At 42.6% G+C, this 20,241-nt stretch overlaps 1 protein-coding gene across 2 annotated transcripts in view; it reads left to right on the top strand.

The window, feature by feature from the left end:
* Window positions 1–20,241, top strand: part of LOC132286004 (potassium channel SKOR-like) — a 68,626-nt gene that overhangs the window by 8,468 nt on the left and 39,917 nt on the right. For both annotated transcript variants that reach the window (XM_059788257.1, XM_059788256.1), the window contains exon 7: window positions 13,348–13,446. In XM_059788257.1, coding sequence (XP_059644240.1) covers window positions 13,348–13,446 — 99 coding nt within the window. The remainder of the gene's footprint in view (window positions 1–13,347; window positions 13,447–20,241) is intronic.

The raw sequence follows: 20,241 nt of genomic DNA, 5'->3' as shown, positions 1-20,241 counted from the left end.
ACAAATTGGAAATGAAAAACTTGTCTTTAATTCCACCGGAACAATCAACAGCTTTCAAAAACATGGGACCTCCTTCTGTCATAGCCATAAAATTAATTAAAGGCCGCCTTTGTGGATCACTCCAACCATCACTTGCAATGCTAACACCCTTTGCCTTCCATGTACTCCTAATTGGTTGCAATAATCTATCAATATTTGCCTTTTCTTTTTGAAGTAGAGTGGTTCTTAATAGATTATAACCCGGAGGCAAATAACCTGACAGAGGATTATTTGCAGCATAGTTGTATGAACTCACATAATACGGGTTTCTTGCTAGATGAAACGGCAATCCTGCGGAATAAAACATCCTAGCAAACTCTGAGTGCAATTGTTCCCGAGCCTCATTATTAAATGCCTTCCCAATGGCACCCCCACTTGCCTTTCTTTTCTTTGGTACATAAGCCTCCTGAGTGAGACTAGTAGTACCACCCAATGATGCACTAGACGGCGGCAAAGGAACTTTTTTTGGTTTAGAATTTTTAATTCGCAATTCGGCTTCTTCAATTGCTTTTTGCATTTCTGCAATATTCTGATATGTGACTTTTGGACATATACGAATACCCATACCAGTGTTCTGCAACAAGTGGGCTTTAACTCTTGTATAAGACCCCCTGAATTCGTTATTACAAAAGTGGCATTTGAATAAAAAATTTCCTCCTCCACCACCAATTTTTTCTAATTGTGTGACATAGTTCCAAAGTGGTTTGTTATCATCTTGTTCGAATTGAGGAGTACAACTAGCAACTGATGTAGACAATGACATGTCTAATTTCCTGGACATAAAAAGAAAAGAAAAAAAATCCATACTTACAGCAGTCAGCAAAGAAAGAACAGCCAGCAAAGAAAAAATAAATTCCTATTTGCTACAGATTCTTAAGTCATATGCAATAGCTGAAATTAAATCAAAGATGAAATCCAATTCATTTACAGGTCAATAAGTCACGACTCACACAAGCTAAAATTTAAAGCAAGAATAAAGACAACAGAGAAGAAGAAGAAGAAGAAGAAGAAGAAAGAAATTAGGAAAGAAATTAAGGTCTGTAAAAAAGGAAAAATACCAGAAAAGAAGAAGATGGGTTTGTGAACTGGGGTTAGTGGAGGGGGGGGGGGGGGGGAGAGAGAGAGAGAGAAGAAAAAGAAAGAATTTGGGGTTTTGAAAAAGGAAAACAAAAAACAAAAAATAAAAAATAGATGAAGAAGAAAGAAACTGGGGTTAGTGAAAAACGGGGGGAAAAAAAAAAAAGGAGAGAGAAAAGAAAAAGAAAGAAACTGGGGTTTTGAAAAAGGAAAACGAAAAAAAAAATAGATGAAGAAGAAAGAAAGAATCTGGGTTTGTGAAAAAGGAAAAAGAAAAAAAAAAATGAAGAAGAAAGAAAGAAACTAGGGTTTGTGAAGAAAAAGAAAGAAAAGAGGAAGGAGGAGGAAGAAAAGAGAGGAGAGAGAGAGAGATTGACCTGGAGGCTGGAAGGAGTCGCTTTGATCTGCAGCAGGAAGTTGCAGAGCTTCGTCGTCAGTTTGAGAGAGCACAACCCCCGTCCTTTGAATCTGATCTTGTAATAGTGTAATGACTGCCTTAAATATCTATCTCTTTTGTTTAAAATTACATATTAACCTTGAAAGTTTAAAATTATTATGTTCTGACCACATAAGTAAGTAAATAACTTTATATATTTGTACTTTAACCCAACTTTCTTTTAAAAATTATCTTTTAAACCCCCAAAAATAAGACACGCGTGTCGGACACACACCCTGGCGTGTCGGACGCGTGTCCGTGCCGTGTCCAATCCGTGTCCGAAAATTTTAAAAAAATAAAAAATTCTAGACACGCTTTTTGCCGTGTCCGACACGTGTCGGGCCGTGTCCGACGCGTGTCCGTGTCCGACACGGATTCTTTGCCTATTTCGGAGTGTCCGTGCTTCCTAGCCCTTTACAAAGCTATGACACTTATTGACTTAATTGTGGAAGGTGAATACGTCATTCTGCTAAATGTCGTGGATCTCGTTTAAATGGCAGATTCTATTGGCATTCTGCTGCCTACTACCTATGTTATAATGGAAAATCCAATCGTCTTTCCCCTCTCAGCTTACACCTTTCCACGCATGATGGGTTAAAAATCTATATTCTGGTCTCACAATTTTAAATTGGTTAGATCTTTATATACATTGTCTGTCATGGTATCAAAGCTTTGTTCAGGAGGTTTGATTCAAGTCCTTAATTTTGTTTGTTTGTTTTCACTTGACTTGATCTAAATGCTTGCTCCTCCACATGAAAGAGGTTTGCACATGGAGTGTGTGGAAGCTTGATATATAATTGAAGATGCAAAGAATTCACTCTCTCTATTTTCACAGAGTCTCATTGCATTTTCAACAAAAATCCCCCCTACATTCTCTCCTTCCTCTCTATTTATAGGCATTTACAAGTGCTATAAGTGATTCCCTAAGTTGGGTCTCTTGACCTCAGGCTTCATTCTTTACGGGCCTAGCTCTTCTCGGAAGATCCCATGCAATCGGCCCATTCCGCAACGTCATTGTGTGGGCTGAATCCAGTCTCTCTGCCCAATCCTTTTTTCGTGGGTCATATCCGGCCCATGTCACTTCCGGTACCCTCAACTGCCCCCATAATTACTCCATAATTAATTAGGGCGTAATTATTAGAGGCTGCTAATCATGGCTTGACGGCTTGAGAAGATCGCATGGAAGAATGGACGGTTGGATTTGGGAGTCGGTGCTTCGAGATTCAAAAAACTCCTCGCTTTCCTGGCTCTTCGACCTTTGGGCCCACCTTGTCTTTATAAGCCACAGAGACGTTCCATCAGTCCTCTTTACCGTCTCTATCTTGCTTCACCATTAGTCAAATCTTCATCTGTCCCTTTTGAGTTGAATCTCCTCCGGCGAACTTTTGCAAAAGCTTCTTTTTCCGGTGATCTTGCAGTGCTCTTCGCGGTGTTCAATCTTTCGACGTTAGTTTTGCTTTTTTCTCCTCCTCTAGGGATTTGTTGTTCTTCCTCAGGATCTTTGTTCGTTTTTACCATGACTATAGACTTAGGTATTCTTCGTATGAGACTGAACCTTCCTGATGACATTCAAATTAGGGCTTGCCCCAAAGATGTAAATATCAAGACTGGTGCTGGTCTTCTTCCCTCTGCATCCCTTCTTTAGTTACGTTTTTAATAAACTTAATCTTTCCCCTTTGCAAGTAAACCCAAATTTTCTTAGGGTTCTATCTGTTATGTTGCTTCTGAACCGTGACAGAGGTCTAGATCTTGACCTCATAGATCTTCTCCTCTGTTACAAGGTTAGCAAAATCTGAACTGATGAACCGTTCTACCATTTCTACCCTATTGAGAAGAGGTCCATATGCAAAGATAAAATCAAATCTGAGAAGGGTTGGAGGAAAAATATAATTTGGATTAGGGGAGCCTGGTTTTCTCCAGCCGCAAAAGACTTCCCTATCCCGAGCGCTTTTGGCGAGTGCTCTATCTCTTCGTATAAAAAATACAAAACCCATAAGAGTGATTGTCCTTGCGAGATTTGCGTTTCTCGCTTTTTGTACTTTCTTATGCCGTTCCTTAGGCATTCCTTGTGATGATTTGAGCTACGGTGTTTGCAGGGATAGGGATAACTATTTGAAGAAATACGTTCTGAACGACATTCCCTCTTGCTCGGACCTCCTTACCTCAGACAACCTTTTTGCTCTCTCAGCCCTTGGCAAGACAATGAGTTAACTCCAGATCCCTTCCTTCGGCAGGAAGAAAACTGCCCCCAAGACCGTTGTTGCCCCTGCGGCAACTTCTTCCCCAGTTTCAGTATCTTCTTCTGCCACTATTTCTGATACCACTCCTTCCATCGATTCGACCGTGACGGCTACCGATCCGGTCTTCAACGTTACGCCTGTCAATCCGAACGTGACCCCTTCTGTCAGCAACCTTCCCAGCTTTGCTACTGTTGCCGCTGAGGAAAAGGCGAGAGGAAAAAGGCCTCAGCCTGATAGTGCTCTCAGCATTGATGACGTTCCTTTGTCACAAAGGGTTAGGCCCTCTGGGCCAAGTGTGTCCGTGCATCCTCTGACTAGGCCCCCTCTGACTAGGCCTCCTGCCTTCTCTGGGCCTATCTCTGTTAATGCCTCTGCCTCTGTATCTGCACCATGGAACCTTCGCTTTATTCAAATGGACGGATAGTCTGTAAAGCCGGACGAGACCATGTTCAAGGATGGTCAGACCGCTATGGCATACTACAGGAGCATGTGGACTCCAAAAGACATTGAGGTAGCCAAGGGTCTGTCTCAGAAAGAAGTGTTCAGCCGGTTCCCCTTGTCTGCCACAGAGGTAACTTTTGCCCCTCAGTCAATGAATCTTTACATAGTCTTTACATTTGATTACTTATGATCACCTGCTCGGCTTAATTAGTTATCGTGTATATCTCTGTAGACCCTGTTTGGGATGATGGCCATGCAGAAGCAAGTTGAGCTGGGAAATTCCAAGGCTTGTAAGCTCTCTGACAACCTTGGTGCAGCTAACAAGGAGAACAATGCTTTAGTCACTCAGAATGCCGAGCTGACGGTTCAGCTCAACAAAGTTGAGAAAGAGAGGGACGCTCTGAAAAAGGAGACAGACTCTCTTCAGGAAGAAAAGGACACTCTGCAACTTGAGAAGAGTGTCTGGCATACTGAGCGAGAATCTCTTAAGGCAAAGAATGAAGAACTTCAGCGCTTTCTGAGTGATGAGCAATCCGCTCGGATGGCCTTTGAGAAAAGAGCTCTAGACGAGCGTGATGCTTTACTCAACACCATCAGTAAGGTAAATGGTGGTATGCTAGCTCTGTACGCTCGGTTTTCCAGGGTTGGGGCCCTCAGATATGCTCAGGGGTTCCGAGAGGGTTATATTGACCGTGTTCCAGCTGAAGATCAGACCGGTTCTACCCCTGATGAGGTTGACAAAGAGTTGGAGATTGATCCTCCGGGTGTTTATATCGACCCAGACTCCACCCCTGCTGAGGGCATGTTTGATGAATGCCAAGAGATCGCCTCTTCCAGGATCACTCCTACTCCCTTTACTGCTCAACCTCTGGGCGTTCTTCCTCTGTCCACTGTGACTCCATCTACCACTGCTGCTGAGGATGAGCCTCTGCAAAATGATTCTTCCAATGCTACTGAGGATAGAACTCAGCAGAATGATTCTATCATTCAGCTTGATTCTCCTCCTCGTGAGAACGGAACCGCCAATAGTGATGAGGGGATCGTTCAGCACCATCAAGAAGCTGACGCGGCAAATGCTTCTAGTTAGAGCCTTTCTGATGTACCGACCTCCTTCCTTTTGCACTTTTGTCATCTGTATACCTCATTTTTTGTAACTCAGAAACTTCACTATTAATGAGATGGCTGACTTTTGGTTGAACTTTTGCCAAAAATCCCTTTACTTAATGATTTAATGCTATCTGATCTGGTTTCTCTCTGTATGTCAGTGGTTGGCGTTCGGCTAGTGTGCCACTTTGCCACATTTTTTTTTTTTTTTTTTTGTTTTTTGCAAGTTTTTGGGCGTTCGGCTCATAATGCCAGTTGCCACTCTTCATTTTTTGGCAAGTTTTTGGCGTTCGGCTCATAGTGCCAGCTGCCACTTATTTTGTTGAGTGGTTGGCGATCGGCTAGAATGCCACTTACCACTTTCACTTTTTTACTTTTTGGCAAGTTTTTGGTGTTCGTCTCATAGTGTCAGCTGCCACTTTCTTTGCTGAGTGGTTGGCGCTCGGCTAGAATGCCACTTGCCACTGTCACTCTTCATTTTTTGGCAAGTTTTTGGCATTCAGCTCATAGTGCCAGTTGCCACTTACTTTGCTGAGTGGTTGGCGCTCGGCTGTAAATGCCACTTGCCACTGTCACTCTTCATTTTTTTGGCAAGTTTTTGGCGTTCGGCTCATAGTGCCAGCTGCCACTTACTTTGCTGTTTTCATAAACTCAACTTTTCAGAAGAAGATAGCTTTTTATAAATTTCAAATTTCGGAATTCTGTACAACTGAAAATGAATAATGCCAGAATTAGAATTTTAAACTTTCTACAAATAATACCTTTTTAAAGATGTAGCATTCCATGGCTTGTTAACCAACCTTCCAGCCATGGGCTCTAGTATATATGCCCCATTTCCTATGACTTCTGCAATTCTGTATGGTCCTTCCCAAGGTGACATCATCTTTTCAACCATTCCTACCTTCTTCTTCAGAACCAGATCGCCAAGTGTGAAATATCTGTGCTTCACCCTTTTGTTGTGGCTGCTAGCCAGTGTCTGCTGGTAGGATGCAAGCCTTATTGCCGCAACATCTCTCTTTTCCTCTAACATATCAAGGTTAAATCTCAGCATTTTGTCATTTTGTTCCTGATTCCATGTTAAGCTTCGGACAGTTGGAACCAAATATTTAACCGGTATGACTGCATCAGTTCTGTATGCCATGGCGAATGGGCTTTCCCCGGTCGGCCGTCTAAGGGTCGTTCTGTAAGCCCATAGGATGTTCGGGAGTTTGTCCAGCCACTTCCCTTTATGATCTTCCAGTTTCTTCTTGATACAAGCGAAAATTGTTCTATTCGTAATTTTTGCTTGTCCATTGGCCTGGGGATGACTTATTGCTGCCAACTTTTGGTTAATTCCATATTCTTCCAGTAATTCTCTGACTTGCTTGCTGTCGAGATTAGTCCCATAATCCATAACGATTGACCTCGGAACACCAAAACGGCAAATAATATTACTCCAGATGAAGCGTCTTACATGGGTTTGCGTTACACTCGGATATGGCTCTGCTTCCACCCATTTGGTAAAGTAATCTGTTGCCAGCAATACATACTTGTTCTGAGCTCTTGCAGTTGGCAGAGGACCAACCACATCCATCCCCCATTGTGCGAAAGGCCATGGTGTGGCCATCACGTGCAAGTCCTCAGGTGGTTGGTGGATTAATGGTCCGAACCTTTGGCACTTATCGCATCGTCTGAAGAATTCTTCCGCATCTCGTGACATGTTCGGCCAGAAGTACCCTTGCGTCATTGCTTTGTGCGCTAAAGATCTTCCCCCTGAATGATTTCCACACACACCTTCATGAATAGCCCGCAATATCTGCCGAGCCTCTGTGGGGGTAACGCACTTTAAGTACGGCCCAGAAAAGACCTCCTGTATAACTGGTTATGCACTATGGCGTACTTTGCAGCGTTTGAGTTGATTTTCCTAGCCTCATCTCTTTGCTCATGTAGAGTACCGTCCCGAATATAAGTTATGATCGGATCAATCCAACTTGGCTCATATGGAATAACAGTCACTTGCCAAAGATTTGGGCCCAAAGGTTCTTCAAAAATGGATGGCTGGTTCAGTATTCCTACTGGAATCACCCTTGCCAATGTCTCTCCAGAACCCGAGGCGCTACATGCTAGCCGATCGGCATCTTCGTTATGCTCTCTCGGTATTTGGATGAATTCAATTTTTTCAAAGTCTCTGACTTCTCGCATAACAGCAGAACGATATGCTTCCATCGTTTCATCCTTGGTTTCATATTCGCCATTCACCTGCCGGACAATTAACTGCGAGTCACTAAAGACGGTTAAATTCCTGACCTTCAGCTTTTTGGCGAGCTTAAGTCCAGCCAGTAGTGCCTCATATTCTGCTTCGTTGTTAGTGGCTCTGAATTCAAGCCGGAGCGCTTGACTTAGGGACGTGCCTTCTGGTGTCTGCAGTTTGACTCCAATGGTTGCCCCCATTTGATTTGAGGATCCATCGACAAAGAGTTTCCACAAGCAACCTCGAAGGTCTTCCTCCGTGTCTTCTGAATCACAGTCCAGTAAGAAATCTGCCACTGCTTGCCCTTTGACTGCCGTTCTGGGTTCATATGTTATGTCAAATGAGCTTAACTCTATGGCCCCTTTCGTCATCCTCCCTGAGAGGTCTGGCTTGTGCAGGATTATTCTGATAGGAAAAGTGGTTAGAACGATGATAGGATGGGATTCAAAATAATGCCTGAGCTTTCTTTTTGTATGTACTAGCGAGAGTATCACCCGCTCGGCCTTTGAATAGCGTCGTTCGGCCTTAGTCATCATTTTGCTAACATAGAACACTGGGTATTGCTTTCCCTCTTTACAACGGATCAGAACGCCACTTGTCGCGATGCTGGATACCCCGAGGTATAAAAATAGTTTTTCTCTTGGTTCGGGAGCTGACAGGACCGGAAGGTTCTGCATATATTCTTTTAAACCAGTTAATGCTTGGCGCTGTTCATCCCCCCAAACTTGTCTCCCATGGCTCCGTATTGTGTCAAAAAATGGTTTGCAGCGATCTGACAATTTGGAAATGAACCGGCTCAATGCAGCTATTGGACCCGTAAGTGTTTGCACTTCTTTGATTGTCTTCGGCTCGGCATTCTTAGTCACAGCTTCTGCTTGGGCAGGGCTAGCTTCTATGCCTCTATGATTAACCACATGTCCCAGGAACTGACCAGAACTCACACCGAATGAGCACTTGGTTGGATTGAGCTTCATTCCATATTGTCTCAACACATCAAATACGTCTTGTAGATGTTTCAGATGGTCAACTTTCTTCTTACTTTTCACTACCATGTCATTAATATAGGCTTCCACAGTCTTCCCAATTTGATCCTTGAAAATTTTGCTAATAAGCCTTTGGTAAGTTGCTCCGGCATTCTTCAGTCCGAACGGCATAACTTTGTAGCAATAGGTCCCTTGCTTGGTAACGAAAGACGTTTTCTCCTCGTCAACAGGGTCCATGGGGATCTGATTATAACCTGAATAAACATCTAAGAAGGTTAAACGCTCATACCCAGTAGTAGCATCCACCATTTGATCAATCTTGGGCAGCGGAAAGCTATCTTTCGGACAGGCTTTGTTCAAATTGGTGAAGTCAATGCACACTCGCCACTTCCCATTCTTTTTCTGCACAACAACAACGTTTGACAACCAGTCGGGATGGTACACTTCTCTTATGAATCCCGCATCAAGCAGCCTATCAACCTCCTCGGCTATGATCCGGTTGCGTTCTGGAGCAAACCTTTGTTGCTTCTGCTTTACAGGTCTTGCATTGGGATTAACGTGCAGGGAGTGACAAGATACCAAAGGGCTAATTCCAGGCATGTCTAAGTGACTTCAGGCAAATACATCGGCATTGTGAGATAAGAAATCAATTAATTCCTGCTTTTCCCTCTCGGTGAGTCTTACTCTCACTCGAGTAGATCGCTCTGGCTTAGATTGATCGATCTGTACATCAACAAGGGGTTCTTCAGTCAAGTCCACTGGCTCCTCCTCCCCATTCTGCTTGGGTGGAGGTTTCTGTAATTGCTATCTCGGGCTCGCCGATCGGACAGGTGTTTTTCCTTTCCCAGTGGATTTCAGTGTCACTGAATAACATTCCTTAGTTGCAACTTGGTCCCCATGAATGTCAATCACTTTGGTGCCGTCTGGCCCCAGACATCTCATTACTTGGTGCAGAGTGGAAGGAACACCTTGAACTCTGTGGATCCACCCTTTGCCCATTAGAAGGTTGTAAGAGGGATGGATCTCGACAACCACAAAGCTCTCCATCAGAACCCTCTCTGCAGCATGCACTGCTACTTCCACTGTCGCGATGGGCTCCACTCGTTTTCCATCAAACCCTAGTAAAGGATTCCCAATGGGCTTGAGCCTGTCTGGCTTGATCTCGAGCCGATCAAATGTGTCCCTCGGCATGACGTTCGCACTACTTCCAGGATCAATCAGAACTTTGCGTACCAAACATTCGGCCACTGTCAAACTGACGACTAACAAATCTTCATGAGGAACCTGAACGCGTAATAGGTCGGTTCTGTCAAACTTGATTTGCGTTGATGCGTTCTGTTGATGCAGAGTGTTTACACTGCCTATCCTCCTCTTCATTTGTGCTTGGCGGAGGCGCGCTCTAAGCAGTTCTTCCGACTCTTCAGCCAGTTCGGGCCGACCATGAATCGCATTGATTATGCGAACTGGTTGCAAGTTGTGGGAGCTCGGCTTCTGATTCCTTTTTACTTGCTCCATTGGTCGGTTCTGTTCCACCGCCGTGCCTTGTTTATAACTTGCGAACTCCCCTCTGGCTATCAGCATCTCTACCTGCCTCCTTAAGTTCCTGTATTCATTAGTCTGATGGCCAAAATCAGAATGGAAAGCACAATGCTTAGACTGGTCCCTCTGGTCGAGGGGCTGTCTAATAGGTAAAGGAGGTTGGAACTTATCTTTATTTTCTTGGTACAGCTTTGCCAGTGTGACTTTCAGCTGAGTAACCAGCTCTTCCTCTCTGGGCCTCTTCTCAGCTTTCCAAGAGGTCTGACGCTGTGGCTGAGCCTGCTTTTGCCTAATTTTTGCTTTGGTTTTTTCTTCTGTTGTTATTATGGACGTCTTCTGAGCGTTAGCTGCTTCTTCTTCTTCTAAGCGTACAAAACCATCAGCTCTTTCGTTCAGCTCGTCTATGGTTTGTGGCGTGTTCACCACCAGACTTGTGTGGAACGGAGTCCCACGAATCATGGCCAGCTTGAATGCCTGGACTGCCGTGGACAGATGGCACTCGATCACCATGCTTTTGGTTAAATTGAATCGAGTAAGAAAGGCTTGGAGGCGTTCATCTTCATGCTGCCGCATTGTGAACAGACTGGAGACATCTTTTGCCGCGCGCTTATTCCCATAGTACTGGCTGATGAACCAATCGCAAAGGCTTCGGAAACTGTCAATCGAGCCCCTCGGTAAGTTTTTGAACCAATTGAGCGTTGGTCCAGCTAAGCTTGTTGGAAAACATTTGCACATTAAGGAGTCGTTCTCCGTGTTCAGAGCCATTTTCAATTAGATATGATATACATGATTGATTGGATTAGTCGTTCCGTCAAACAGGATAAAAACTGGCATCGAGAATTTCCTCGGACTCGGTGCATTTAGAATTTCATCGGTAAACGGCGAGTCAACCGTCCGAGCTGCTGAACGAAGGGCCTCATTCTCTCTATGGAACCTTGCGGCAGCTCTCTGATTTGTAGATCTCCTTTCTGAGCTTCGGTAGTCTAACATAGCCATCAAAGGTCGATAGAGCGAATCGGATGATCTTTCCTCCATGTATTCCTTCTGCCAGATCGGTGTAGTTTTGTGTTGTCCAAACTCCACAGCTTCTTCTCGGTTGAACCTCTCCTGATACGGATTAAAAGTCATTGCCTCGTTCCGCCTGATCTGCTCATGCGTGGATCTAAATGAATTAAGCCTTCTCGATCATCAAAACGACGAGGATTTGGCGGCAAATCATCTGGCCTAACCTCCTCGTGACGAGGATTTGTCAGATTGTTCTCTTCCTCTTCACCTTGACGCGCAACAACAAGATGCATAACCTCTTCACCTGCCGGAAGCGGTTGCAGAATCGCCGGAGCTTCTTGGCGCTGCATTCCAGCTTTCAACTCTGCATTCTCTTTCCTGAGAACTTCAATCATGTTCATCAACTCATTAAGCTTCATCTGCTGGACATTCTCCATCGGATTGGAGCTCTCACCTCCTATCATGATTCCGGAGCGAAGCAAAGGCATGAATCACAAGATCTTAATCAGATTTGAACTTTACTGATGCAAATCTCGTTGGATCTGGACCCAAATTCACTGAATCGCGATCACAGTTCGCTAGATCTGAGCTTTTCTAGCTTCTAACTCACCAGATCTAGTTGCGATCAAGCAAATCTCAGCTGCGTAATTCTAACGCAAACACGTCAAAACCAACAGCAATCAAGAATTCCTTCAGAAAAACTGTAATCTCTCCGATCTGGATTCAATTTCTAGAAATCCTGCTTCGTCTTCACGGATCAGTTTGAATTAACATGACATCGATCAAGCATGAATGAATGTTCTTCATCGATTCCCACAGACGGCGCCAATTGAAGATGCAAAGAATTCACTCTCTCTATTTTCACAGAGTCTCATTGCATTTCAACAAAAATCCCCCCTACATTCTCTCCTTCCTCTCTATTTATAGGCATTTACAAGTGTTATAAGTGATTCCCTAAGTTGGGTCTCTTGACCTCAGGCTTCATTCCTTACGGGCCTAGCTCTTCTCGGAAGATCCCATGCATTCGGCCCATTCCGCAACGTCATCGTGTGGGCTGAATCCAGTCTCTCGGCCCAATCCTCTTTTCGTGGGTCATATCCGGCCCATGTCACTTCCCGTACCCTCAATAATGTTTGATCCATTCCCCTATAGCTTAACCAATCATTAGTAATTGGTTCAAACCTCAGTCACATGATTCGGGCATGCGCTCCCAAGCTCCATGTGTGAATTGGGAGCGGATATGTTGCAAGTCCCAAAAATCCAATTTTTACAGTTCGCGAATTGGCTTTTCCAATCTGAGTATACTATACAGATTTGTGTGAAGTCCAGCATCAAGCATCTATAGTCAGACTTTTATGCACAAAGTGTGCTGTGCAGTTATTTCACACACAAAGCCAGCTGTGCAACTATTTATATTCAGTTAATGAAAGAACCAGTGAAGTGTGTGTTCTAGCGATTGAACCTACAACCTATTGAAGGGAACATAAGATACTTGCCACTCAGCCATCTGCTGTTTGTGACATAAATGATAAATAAATATATCGGATTAGATTTAAATAGTCACTCTATATTTAAAAAAAAAAACCAAAAATAGTATTTAATAAACTAAAATGATAATGTATTACGTTGAATAAGTACATACAAGTAAATGTATAGGCCCTCTAAGGGTGCTCCAGCTTCAAAAAAATTAGACTTTGACGCTTTCTCGATCTTGCTCCTTTATGTGACATAGTTTCAAACATCTTAAGATTCACATTATGGGGTTTAGGTAGTCCATAGTAAATTGAAGATATTTTAAGTTTTTTTTTTTTTTTTTTAATCACTCCTCATTTCTATATATTCTCTACAATCTGTCTTAGTAATGAGGGAACTTAGTTCTTCAAGTTGACTCTATGTCTTCTCTTCTGAGTTTTTTGAAAGCATGAACTTGCTCCAAATGTCTAGTTGTGTTCAATTCATTATTGTTCTTGACAAGAGTAGTTGGAATAATCTGAAAATTGATTATATTGTATGTTCATCACTTATTCAATATGCCATGTCATTATGATTATATGAACAAATAGTTTTATGACATGCCTTGAGAAAAATGTGTCCTTTTGAGATGATTTTCTTTGTTTGAATTTTCTTGTCTACTGTAACAGTTTATTATCCCATAGTCATGTTCTTCTGGTACATAATGGATGTAATAAATTTAAGAGCGTAGCTTCATTCACTTGGTGGAAGTCAGCACTACTTACTTTTCTGATATTGCAGGCAATCAATGTCCATGAAGAATTTTTTCTTCCAGGAGAAGTGATTATAGAACAGGCGAATCTAGTAAATCAACTTTATTTTGTTTGTTATGGTAAACTGGTATGAGTTTCCATCCTTTAAAATTTGCTATGCCTATCTTTTCATTTATGTAGTGCTTATAGTAGTTGAAATAAGAAGAATCATATATGCATGAGATATGTGGGCAATTAATTTCTCTTAAATAAGTATTCTTGTATTGCATCAAAAACTGCAATGCTAATGGCTGCTTCACTGTTGCATTAAACATTCATATTCTTTAGGTAAAAGCTCAGTTCTTTTGTCATGATGTTTAACAATTGGGAATTCATGAATTTCGTATGCCATTGCTCTGAACTCAGCTTCTATTGATCTGGAAAGTAGAAATTATTTTTTCTTTTCTCAAGCTGACTAGGTTGTGACTTGTATAAAAGCTGTAAGTAGATTTGGATCTTAAGCTCATCCAAATTGAATTTGTAAATGCCAATATATTAGTATTTAGCAAATAGATGCCACTTACATAAATGCTGTAAATAGATTTGGATCTTAAGTACATCCAAATTGAATTGGTGTATGCCAATACATTGGTATTTAGCAAATAGATGCCTCTTTCCTAGGTAAACTCTCAAGTTTTAAAGAATCTCAAAGGTTGCTTCCATATGAGATAAATAAACTGTATGCATAAACTAAAAGGCATTACCCAATGCATGTCTCACCTGGCGTCTCTGGGAATTGAAATGGGAAGACTGGAGACAAACCTAACTGTTTGACATGATTTTTCACAAATTGGCTGCTCTCCGGACTGGAATTCATGTTCCCGCACGTGTCTCTACAAGCTTTTAGCATTGCATCAAGCAATAACCCCTTAAAGTGCATCATAAGTGTTTTAGTATAGTTCCCAGCTTCGGAAATTCAAGTAGAATCTTGGACATGTGAGTGAGCTTTCCCACCAATCTCAAATATCTATTAAATCACTCGCAATCTCCTAATTGATTCTGGAGCAAGGGTTTGGGATGCTTCAAGTTCTCTTACTTATCTGTCATACCATAGGAATCCTTGGTCAAATGACACAAATCATGGGTTTGACCAAGTCAAACTGAGGATTGAGGGGATTTGCATTAATCCATCCATCGCGAATTAGAATGGAATCCACCTCCATTAAACACGGAGTATCCTAGTTTAAGACTGTTAGAATGTTTTATATATATATATATGTTGGGTCATTATGTAATTACATATAGTTGGTAGGGCCCTTGTGTTATTAAGTAAGTCTTGTATCCTTTATATAAGCCTACGTAGGCTTATTAGGGTTAGTGTGAAATTTACAATAGAAATCTCTCTCTCTCTCTCTCTCTCATGATTTTGAACATGGTATTAGAGTGAAGATACATAGAAATTTGCCCAATTTAGAAAGAGAAATTATGCACTTCAAACAATTTTTTCCAACCCCTTTTCCCTTTTCTTTCCGTTTATTTATAGACGGTTACAACCATTCTTGAAGCTTTCTAACTGATTTTCTTGTGATGGGTTGGCCTTATTTAATTTCTTTTTATTTGGGCCTAACTTCTTTTATCCTACTGCGAGTTTCTCTACTGTCCTCCTGGACCTGGGCCTGCTCAGTGAGGACTTGCTCCATTCCTGTTGCTCTTACCCGACCCATTCTCAACAATCTGGGTCTTATCAAGCTCAGGTCATTTTTGGTATCCTTATCATACCTGAGGGCACTTGTTCTGGTGAAGCGGGCATGAAGAGCTCTCATGCCACCCTTAACTTTGCCAATGATGTTCAGCAAAGAAGAGCGTTCATTTGAGAACTTCTCTTTTGAGTTTGCATGGGTCAACCGTTCAGCAATAAGTGTAAGCTGAAGGTCACCCTTCTCAGTCCTCAGCAAATTCCTTTCAGTAAGGGCAACATTTTTCTCAGTCTTCAGGACGTCAACTTCATCCTGAAGGGAGTCTCGTTCGGCTTTAAGGGCCTCTCGTTTAGCCTTTAAAGCATCCTTCTTAGCTGCTAGAGCATCCCTCTTAGTCGTCAGGGAATCCCTCTCAGCTGTCAGAGCAGCCGTTGCCTTCTCTGATTCATTCAGCTTAACCAGGAGCTCAGAGTTCTTGGCCTCAAGCAAGTTCTCTGATTCAACAGATCTTTTAAGGCCAGCAGATAGGGATTTAAGTTTCTTGTTCAGAGCTTCAATGCTCTTCTGAAAGGTAAACATCCCAAATAGAGTCTGCACAGAGAAAAGGGTATTCTGGTCAGTTCAACCGTCAAATAATTAAAATGAAAAAGAAATATATCTCAAGGGGAGAAGAGTTACCTCAACGGTAGCAGCTGGAAATCGCCGATACATTTCACTAAAAGTCATCTTGTTCTGGATCTCAAGATCCTTGGGAGTTCAGAAGCCTTTGTAAAAAACAAATGAAGTAAGAGGGTCTTGGTATATAGAATCTGTGGGGCCAATGGTCGAGCCATCCTCACGGCTGAGCAAGGGGCGCCATAGAAGAACGGATGATGTGGTACTAGAGGTCCTGGCGGATTCACCCTCCGGTATGAATAACTGAGGGGGGGAAAAGGATTAGTGATCCTGAAAGAGGTCACCCTGGCCCTCTGTGCTGGTGGGATATCGCTCTGATCACGACCACCCTCGGGCATTGGCCTTTTGCCCAGGCTCTTCTGTGACATGCCAGCTCGGACTGGAGGAGGTCTTCCATGGTTCTGAGAGGAACCCCCAACATCTTGAGTGTCATCTGAAGAAGTTTCAGTCAGAATGTTAGGAGATTCATTGGTCGGTGCAGTGGGTTGAGCCTCAGCAGAGGGCTCTGCAACTTGAGCTTCAGCAGGGGCAGATGCAGAGGTCCCAACAGTAGAGTGATCTGTAACTTGAGTTACAACTGGGACAGTCATAACTTGTTCCGGGGTTGGGAGAGTTGAAGTAATTAGTTTCGGAGTTGGAACGGTTGAAGAAGTCGTTGGGATGATAGGTGTAGCAGAAGGAGTGGGGGCAGAGTGCCTCCTCCTGCTGAAGGATGGGATTTGAATACTCTCCATTGTAGATCCTAAGAGAGAGATATCAGAGAGATTGTCAGGGGTAAGCAAGTCAGTAGCTGAAGGGATGTTGTTCAGCACTCTCTCCTGAAGGACATCAAGCCTGGCCTGCAAACGCTGTAAACCAGTTCGTCATGATGTATTTGAAGACATTTACAAAGAAAAGTACAGAAACGGGGAAGGCAATTTTCACAATAGCATTCAGTGGGATGTTTTTTAAGCTTTTTATAGCCAGAGACAGAGCACTTTCCAAAGGTGGTAGGGACAGGGAAGGACTGGCCGAACAGAGTTTGCCAATTCCCACTAACCCCAATTAGATTTTGTCTCCAACCCTTTTCGAAAGAGAGCTTGTCCGTACAGATGGATCGTTTTTCAATAGGATAGAAATGAAAATACTTCTCACTGGGCTTGATTCTGTTAACTCGGTAACAAAGAAGAAGATCGATAATATCTAGATTGAGATCCCTATCACGGTTCAAGAGCAGAAGGACTGAGATTACCCTAAGGAAGTTAGGGTTAACTTGCAGAAGGCAAAGCCCCAATTTGTTGAAGACATAGCAGAAGAATGGGTGTAGAGGGAACCTAATTATGTTTAAGTGAATAGCAGAGAACAAAATTTCCCCAGGAAGGAGACCCTCACCAGATCTCTCATCCAGATTTGTGGGGTAGATTCTGAGGGAAATGTCATTCGGGATGCTATTCTCAGAACGAATAGCGTCTAAATTAAGGGGGCCATGGAAAGGGGGAAGAATCTTTGGGTATAAAAGTTTTTCTTTCAAAAAGAAGAGTAAGAGAAAGAAACTGACCTTGGGAAATGAGTTCATGAAGTACCCTGCAACAATACAATAGCCAAATCGCAAAGAAAAGCTCGCCGGAAAATGCAGGGGGATGACAGAGGTAATCGGGGAAGACGACGAGGGATGATGACGATGGGAGAGATTAAAGAAAGGCAGAGATTGAGAGGATAAGGTTTTTTAAAGGGAAGAAATGGAGGTAACTCAGTGTTCAAAGGGTTAAGGCGAAAGTGGCGCAGCAGATCTCAAGGTATGGGTCTTTTGGCCAGCCGTTCGATTCCCCATGTCATCACTCCGAGCCGTTAAATCATGATTGTGTCTTTTCGATAATCTCACTCTAATTAATTAGGGAGAGATTATGGGGGCAGATGAGGATACCAAAAATGAACTGGGCTTGATAAGACCCAGATTGTTGAGAATGGGTCGGGTAAGAGCAAGAGGAATGGAGCAAGTCCTCACTGAGCAGGCCCAGGTCCAGGAGGATAGTAGAGAAACTCGCAGTAGGATAAAAGAAGTTAGGCCCAAATAAAAAGAAATTAAATAAGGCCAGCCCATCACGAGAAAATCAGTTAGAAAGCTTCAGGAATGGTTGTAACTGTCTATAAATAGACGGAAAGAAGAGGGAAAAGGGGTTGGAAAAAATTATTTGAAGTGCATAGTTTCTCTTTCTAAATTCGGAAAATTTCTGTGTATCTTCACAGAGCTACACAAATTCATGGGTGTGAGAGTCTATAATTGTGTTGTTCTTGTATAAGATCGGAATTGCGATTGTGGTGTTGGTGTCTCTGCTTCGTTTGTCGTCGCCGGCAGCTCCTCGTTCATCGTCGTCAGATCTGAAGCTTGTTCATCGTCGTCTCTGCCTCGTTCGTCGTCGCCTGCAGCTCCTATTTGTTTGTCAGCGAGCTCGCCGACATCTACTGTCTTGATTTGTAGAGGTGAGGTTCATCGATTTGCATTTTTTGGCGGAAGTTGCAGAGGTCGCTGCCTATTGATTTGGCCGTTGCTTGTGACTGGGTCGCCGTTGTCTTCGTTGCATTGTTCACCGGCGTTTGTGAAGGTGTGAAGATGTGATACCCCTCGATTCTAGAGCCACGAGTGATTAAGTCCGAGCACAAATCCGAGGGATACCAACCAATTAATATGTAAATCAGCACGGAATACAAAATAGAAATAAGGATAAAATAATAAAGCTGAAAGAATTCTAAATTAAAATCCTCAATATAAAATTATTAAAATCCAATAATCCAAAACCTCTGTTTAATTTAACAACTCGGGAATCCATCTAGTGGACCCCTAATAAAATCCCAAACTGAAAAGGAAACAACTGAAACAAAATATAAAGCTAAACATGGAAAGCAGTCTTATTTAGTCGGAGGAGTGAGTGTCTCTATTTGCTCTGCACGACCAAGCTCTAACCTTGGAACTGACGAACACCTGAAAAATAAGAGTGGGTCAGGCCCACATGCAAGTTCTATCCTACTATAATCCTTACAGAAACCCGATACGCAGATACATCCTAGATAGCTCAACAATAACTAGAATAGTTGTTGGAGAATTACGTGATTTATGTAATTGTTAGATAAATTTGGAAAGTATTAACTGTCTGATTTTGTACTAATTACAGGCTAATATAGCTGGTGTATTAAAGTTTAGGTTGACTTATTTTTTTTTTCTGATCTTAGGGATTTGATTGTATATTCCTTAATTTACTGGATTCTGATCTGATTGTATTCAGCCTATAAAGGTCAGGCTGCTTTGTATTAGAAAGTAATGAAATATACTCCAGTTTTTCCCAATTTCTGTGTTATGGTATCAGAGCACTAGGTACTCTTTCTGGGATAAAATATTTCATCATTTACAGATTTCATAGCAGCTTGGAGTTCAGTTTTTTACAGAAGAAAAAAGAGATGTCAGAGGTTACACAAACCAGCTCTCAATCGGAGGAACCTACAATCCAACAACAGGTTCCTGGAGATCTACAGAACATTCAAGCTGCGTATAGGCTGAATGGAACGAACTATTTAAAGTGGTCTCAACTTGTTCAAACCTTTCTGAAAGGGAAGGGCAAGCTCAACCATCTTCTTGGAAAAGGGCCTAAGAAAGAAGATCCAAAGTTTGCTACTTGGGACGAAGAGGACTCAATGGTCATGTCATGGCTATGGAATGCTATGGTACCCGAGATAAGTGATACTGTCATGTTTTTGACAACCGCTCAAGAGATATGGGAGGCGATCAGACAAACTTATTCGAAGAAAAATGATGCAGCCCAGGTGTACGAGATCAAGGTGAAGCTAGCTGCCACAAAACAAGGGAACAAGACTGTAACAGAGTATGCTAACACTCTGAAAAATTTGTGGTACGATTTGGACTATTACCAGGTTCTCGAGATGAAGAACAGTGAGGATGCTGCGTTGTTGAAGGCTTTCATAGAAAAAGACCGAATCTATGATTTCTTAGCAGGCCTTAATCCGGAATTCGATACTGTAAGAGTTCAGACTTTGGGAAAGGATTATCCTCCCTAAATGAAGCAATTGCAACTATTCGTGCTGAAGAGAGCAAGAGAGGAGTTATGTTGGATTCGCAGCCATTGGAAGGATCGGCACTCCTTACAACCGCTGCTAGTGAGCGAACTTTGGAGAAGAAGTCTTCAGCTATTACTGATTATAAGAAATCTGACCCGAAGAGGACATTCAAAGAGAATCTGGTATGTAACTATTGCAAGAAAACTGGTCATACGAAGGACACCTGCTATAAGCTACATGGAAGGCCACAAAACATGAATCAGTCAAACTGGAATTCCGGAGGAAGAAGCTAGCAGCAAAAGGGAAAAGCCCACGTTGCACAAAATAGCACTAATAATACCAGTGATCAACCGAATTCCAGCAGCAGAGAATTCTGTAAGGAAGACATTGATCGCCTCCGATCCCTTCTTAATTCACTCGAAGAACCTGCAGGTGCCTGTTCATTAGCACTTTCTGGTATGTATTCTAGTTCTCATGCTCTTAGTGTCTCAGATAATATTTTAATCCACCCACACTTTTGGATT

The sequence above is a fragment of the Cornus florida genome, unplaced genomic scaffold (genome assembly GCF_030987335.1).
Source record: "Cornus florida cultivar Cherokee Brave unplaced genomic scaffold, ASM3098733v1 CherokeeBrave_3.0.0_Hap2_Chr11, whole genome shotgun sequence".
Taxonomy (NCBI): domain Eukaryota; kingdom Viridiplantae; phylum Streptophyta; class Magnoliopsida; order Cornales; family Cornaceae; genus Cornus; species Cornus florida.
The sequence above is the reverse complement of the archived record's forward strand: the minus strand, read 5'-3'. Positions and strand labels throughout refer to the sequence as shown.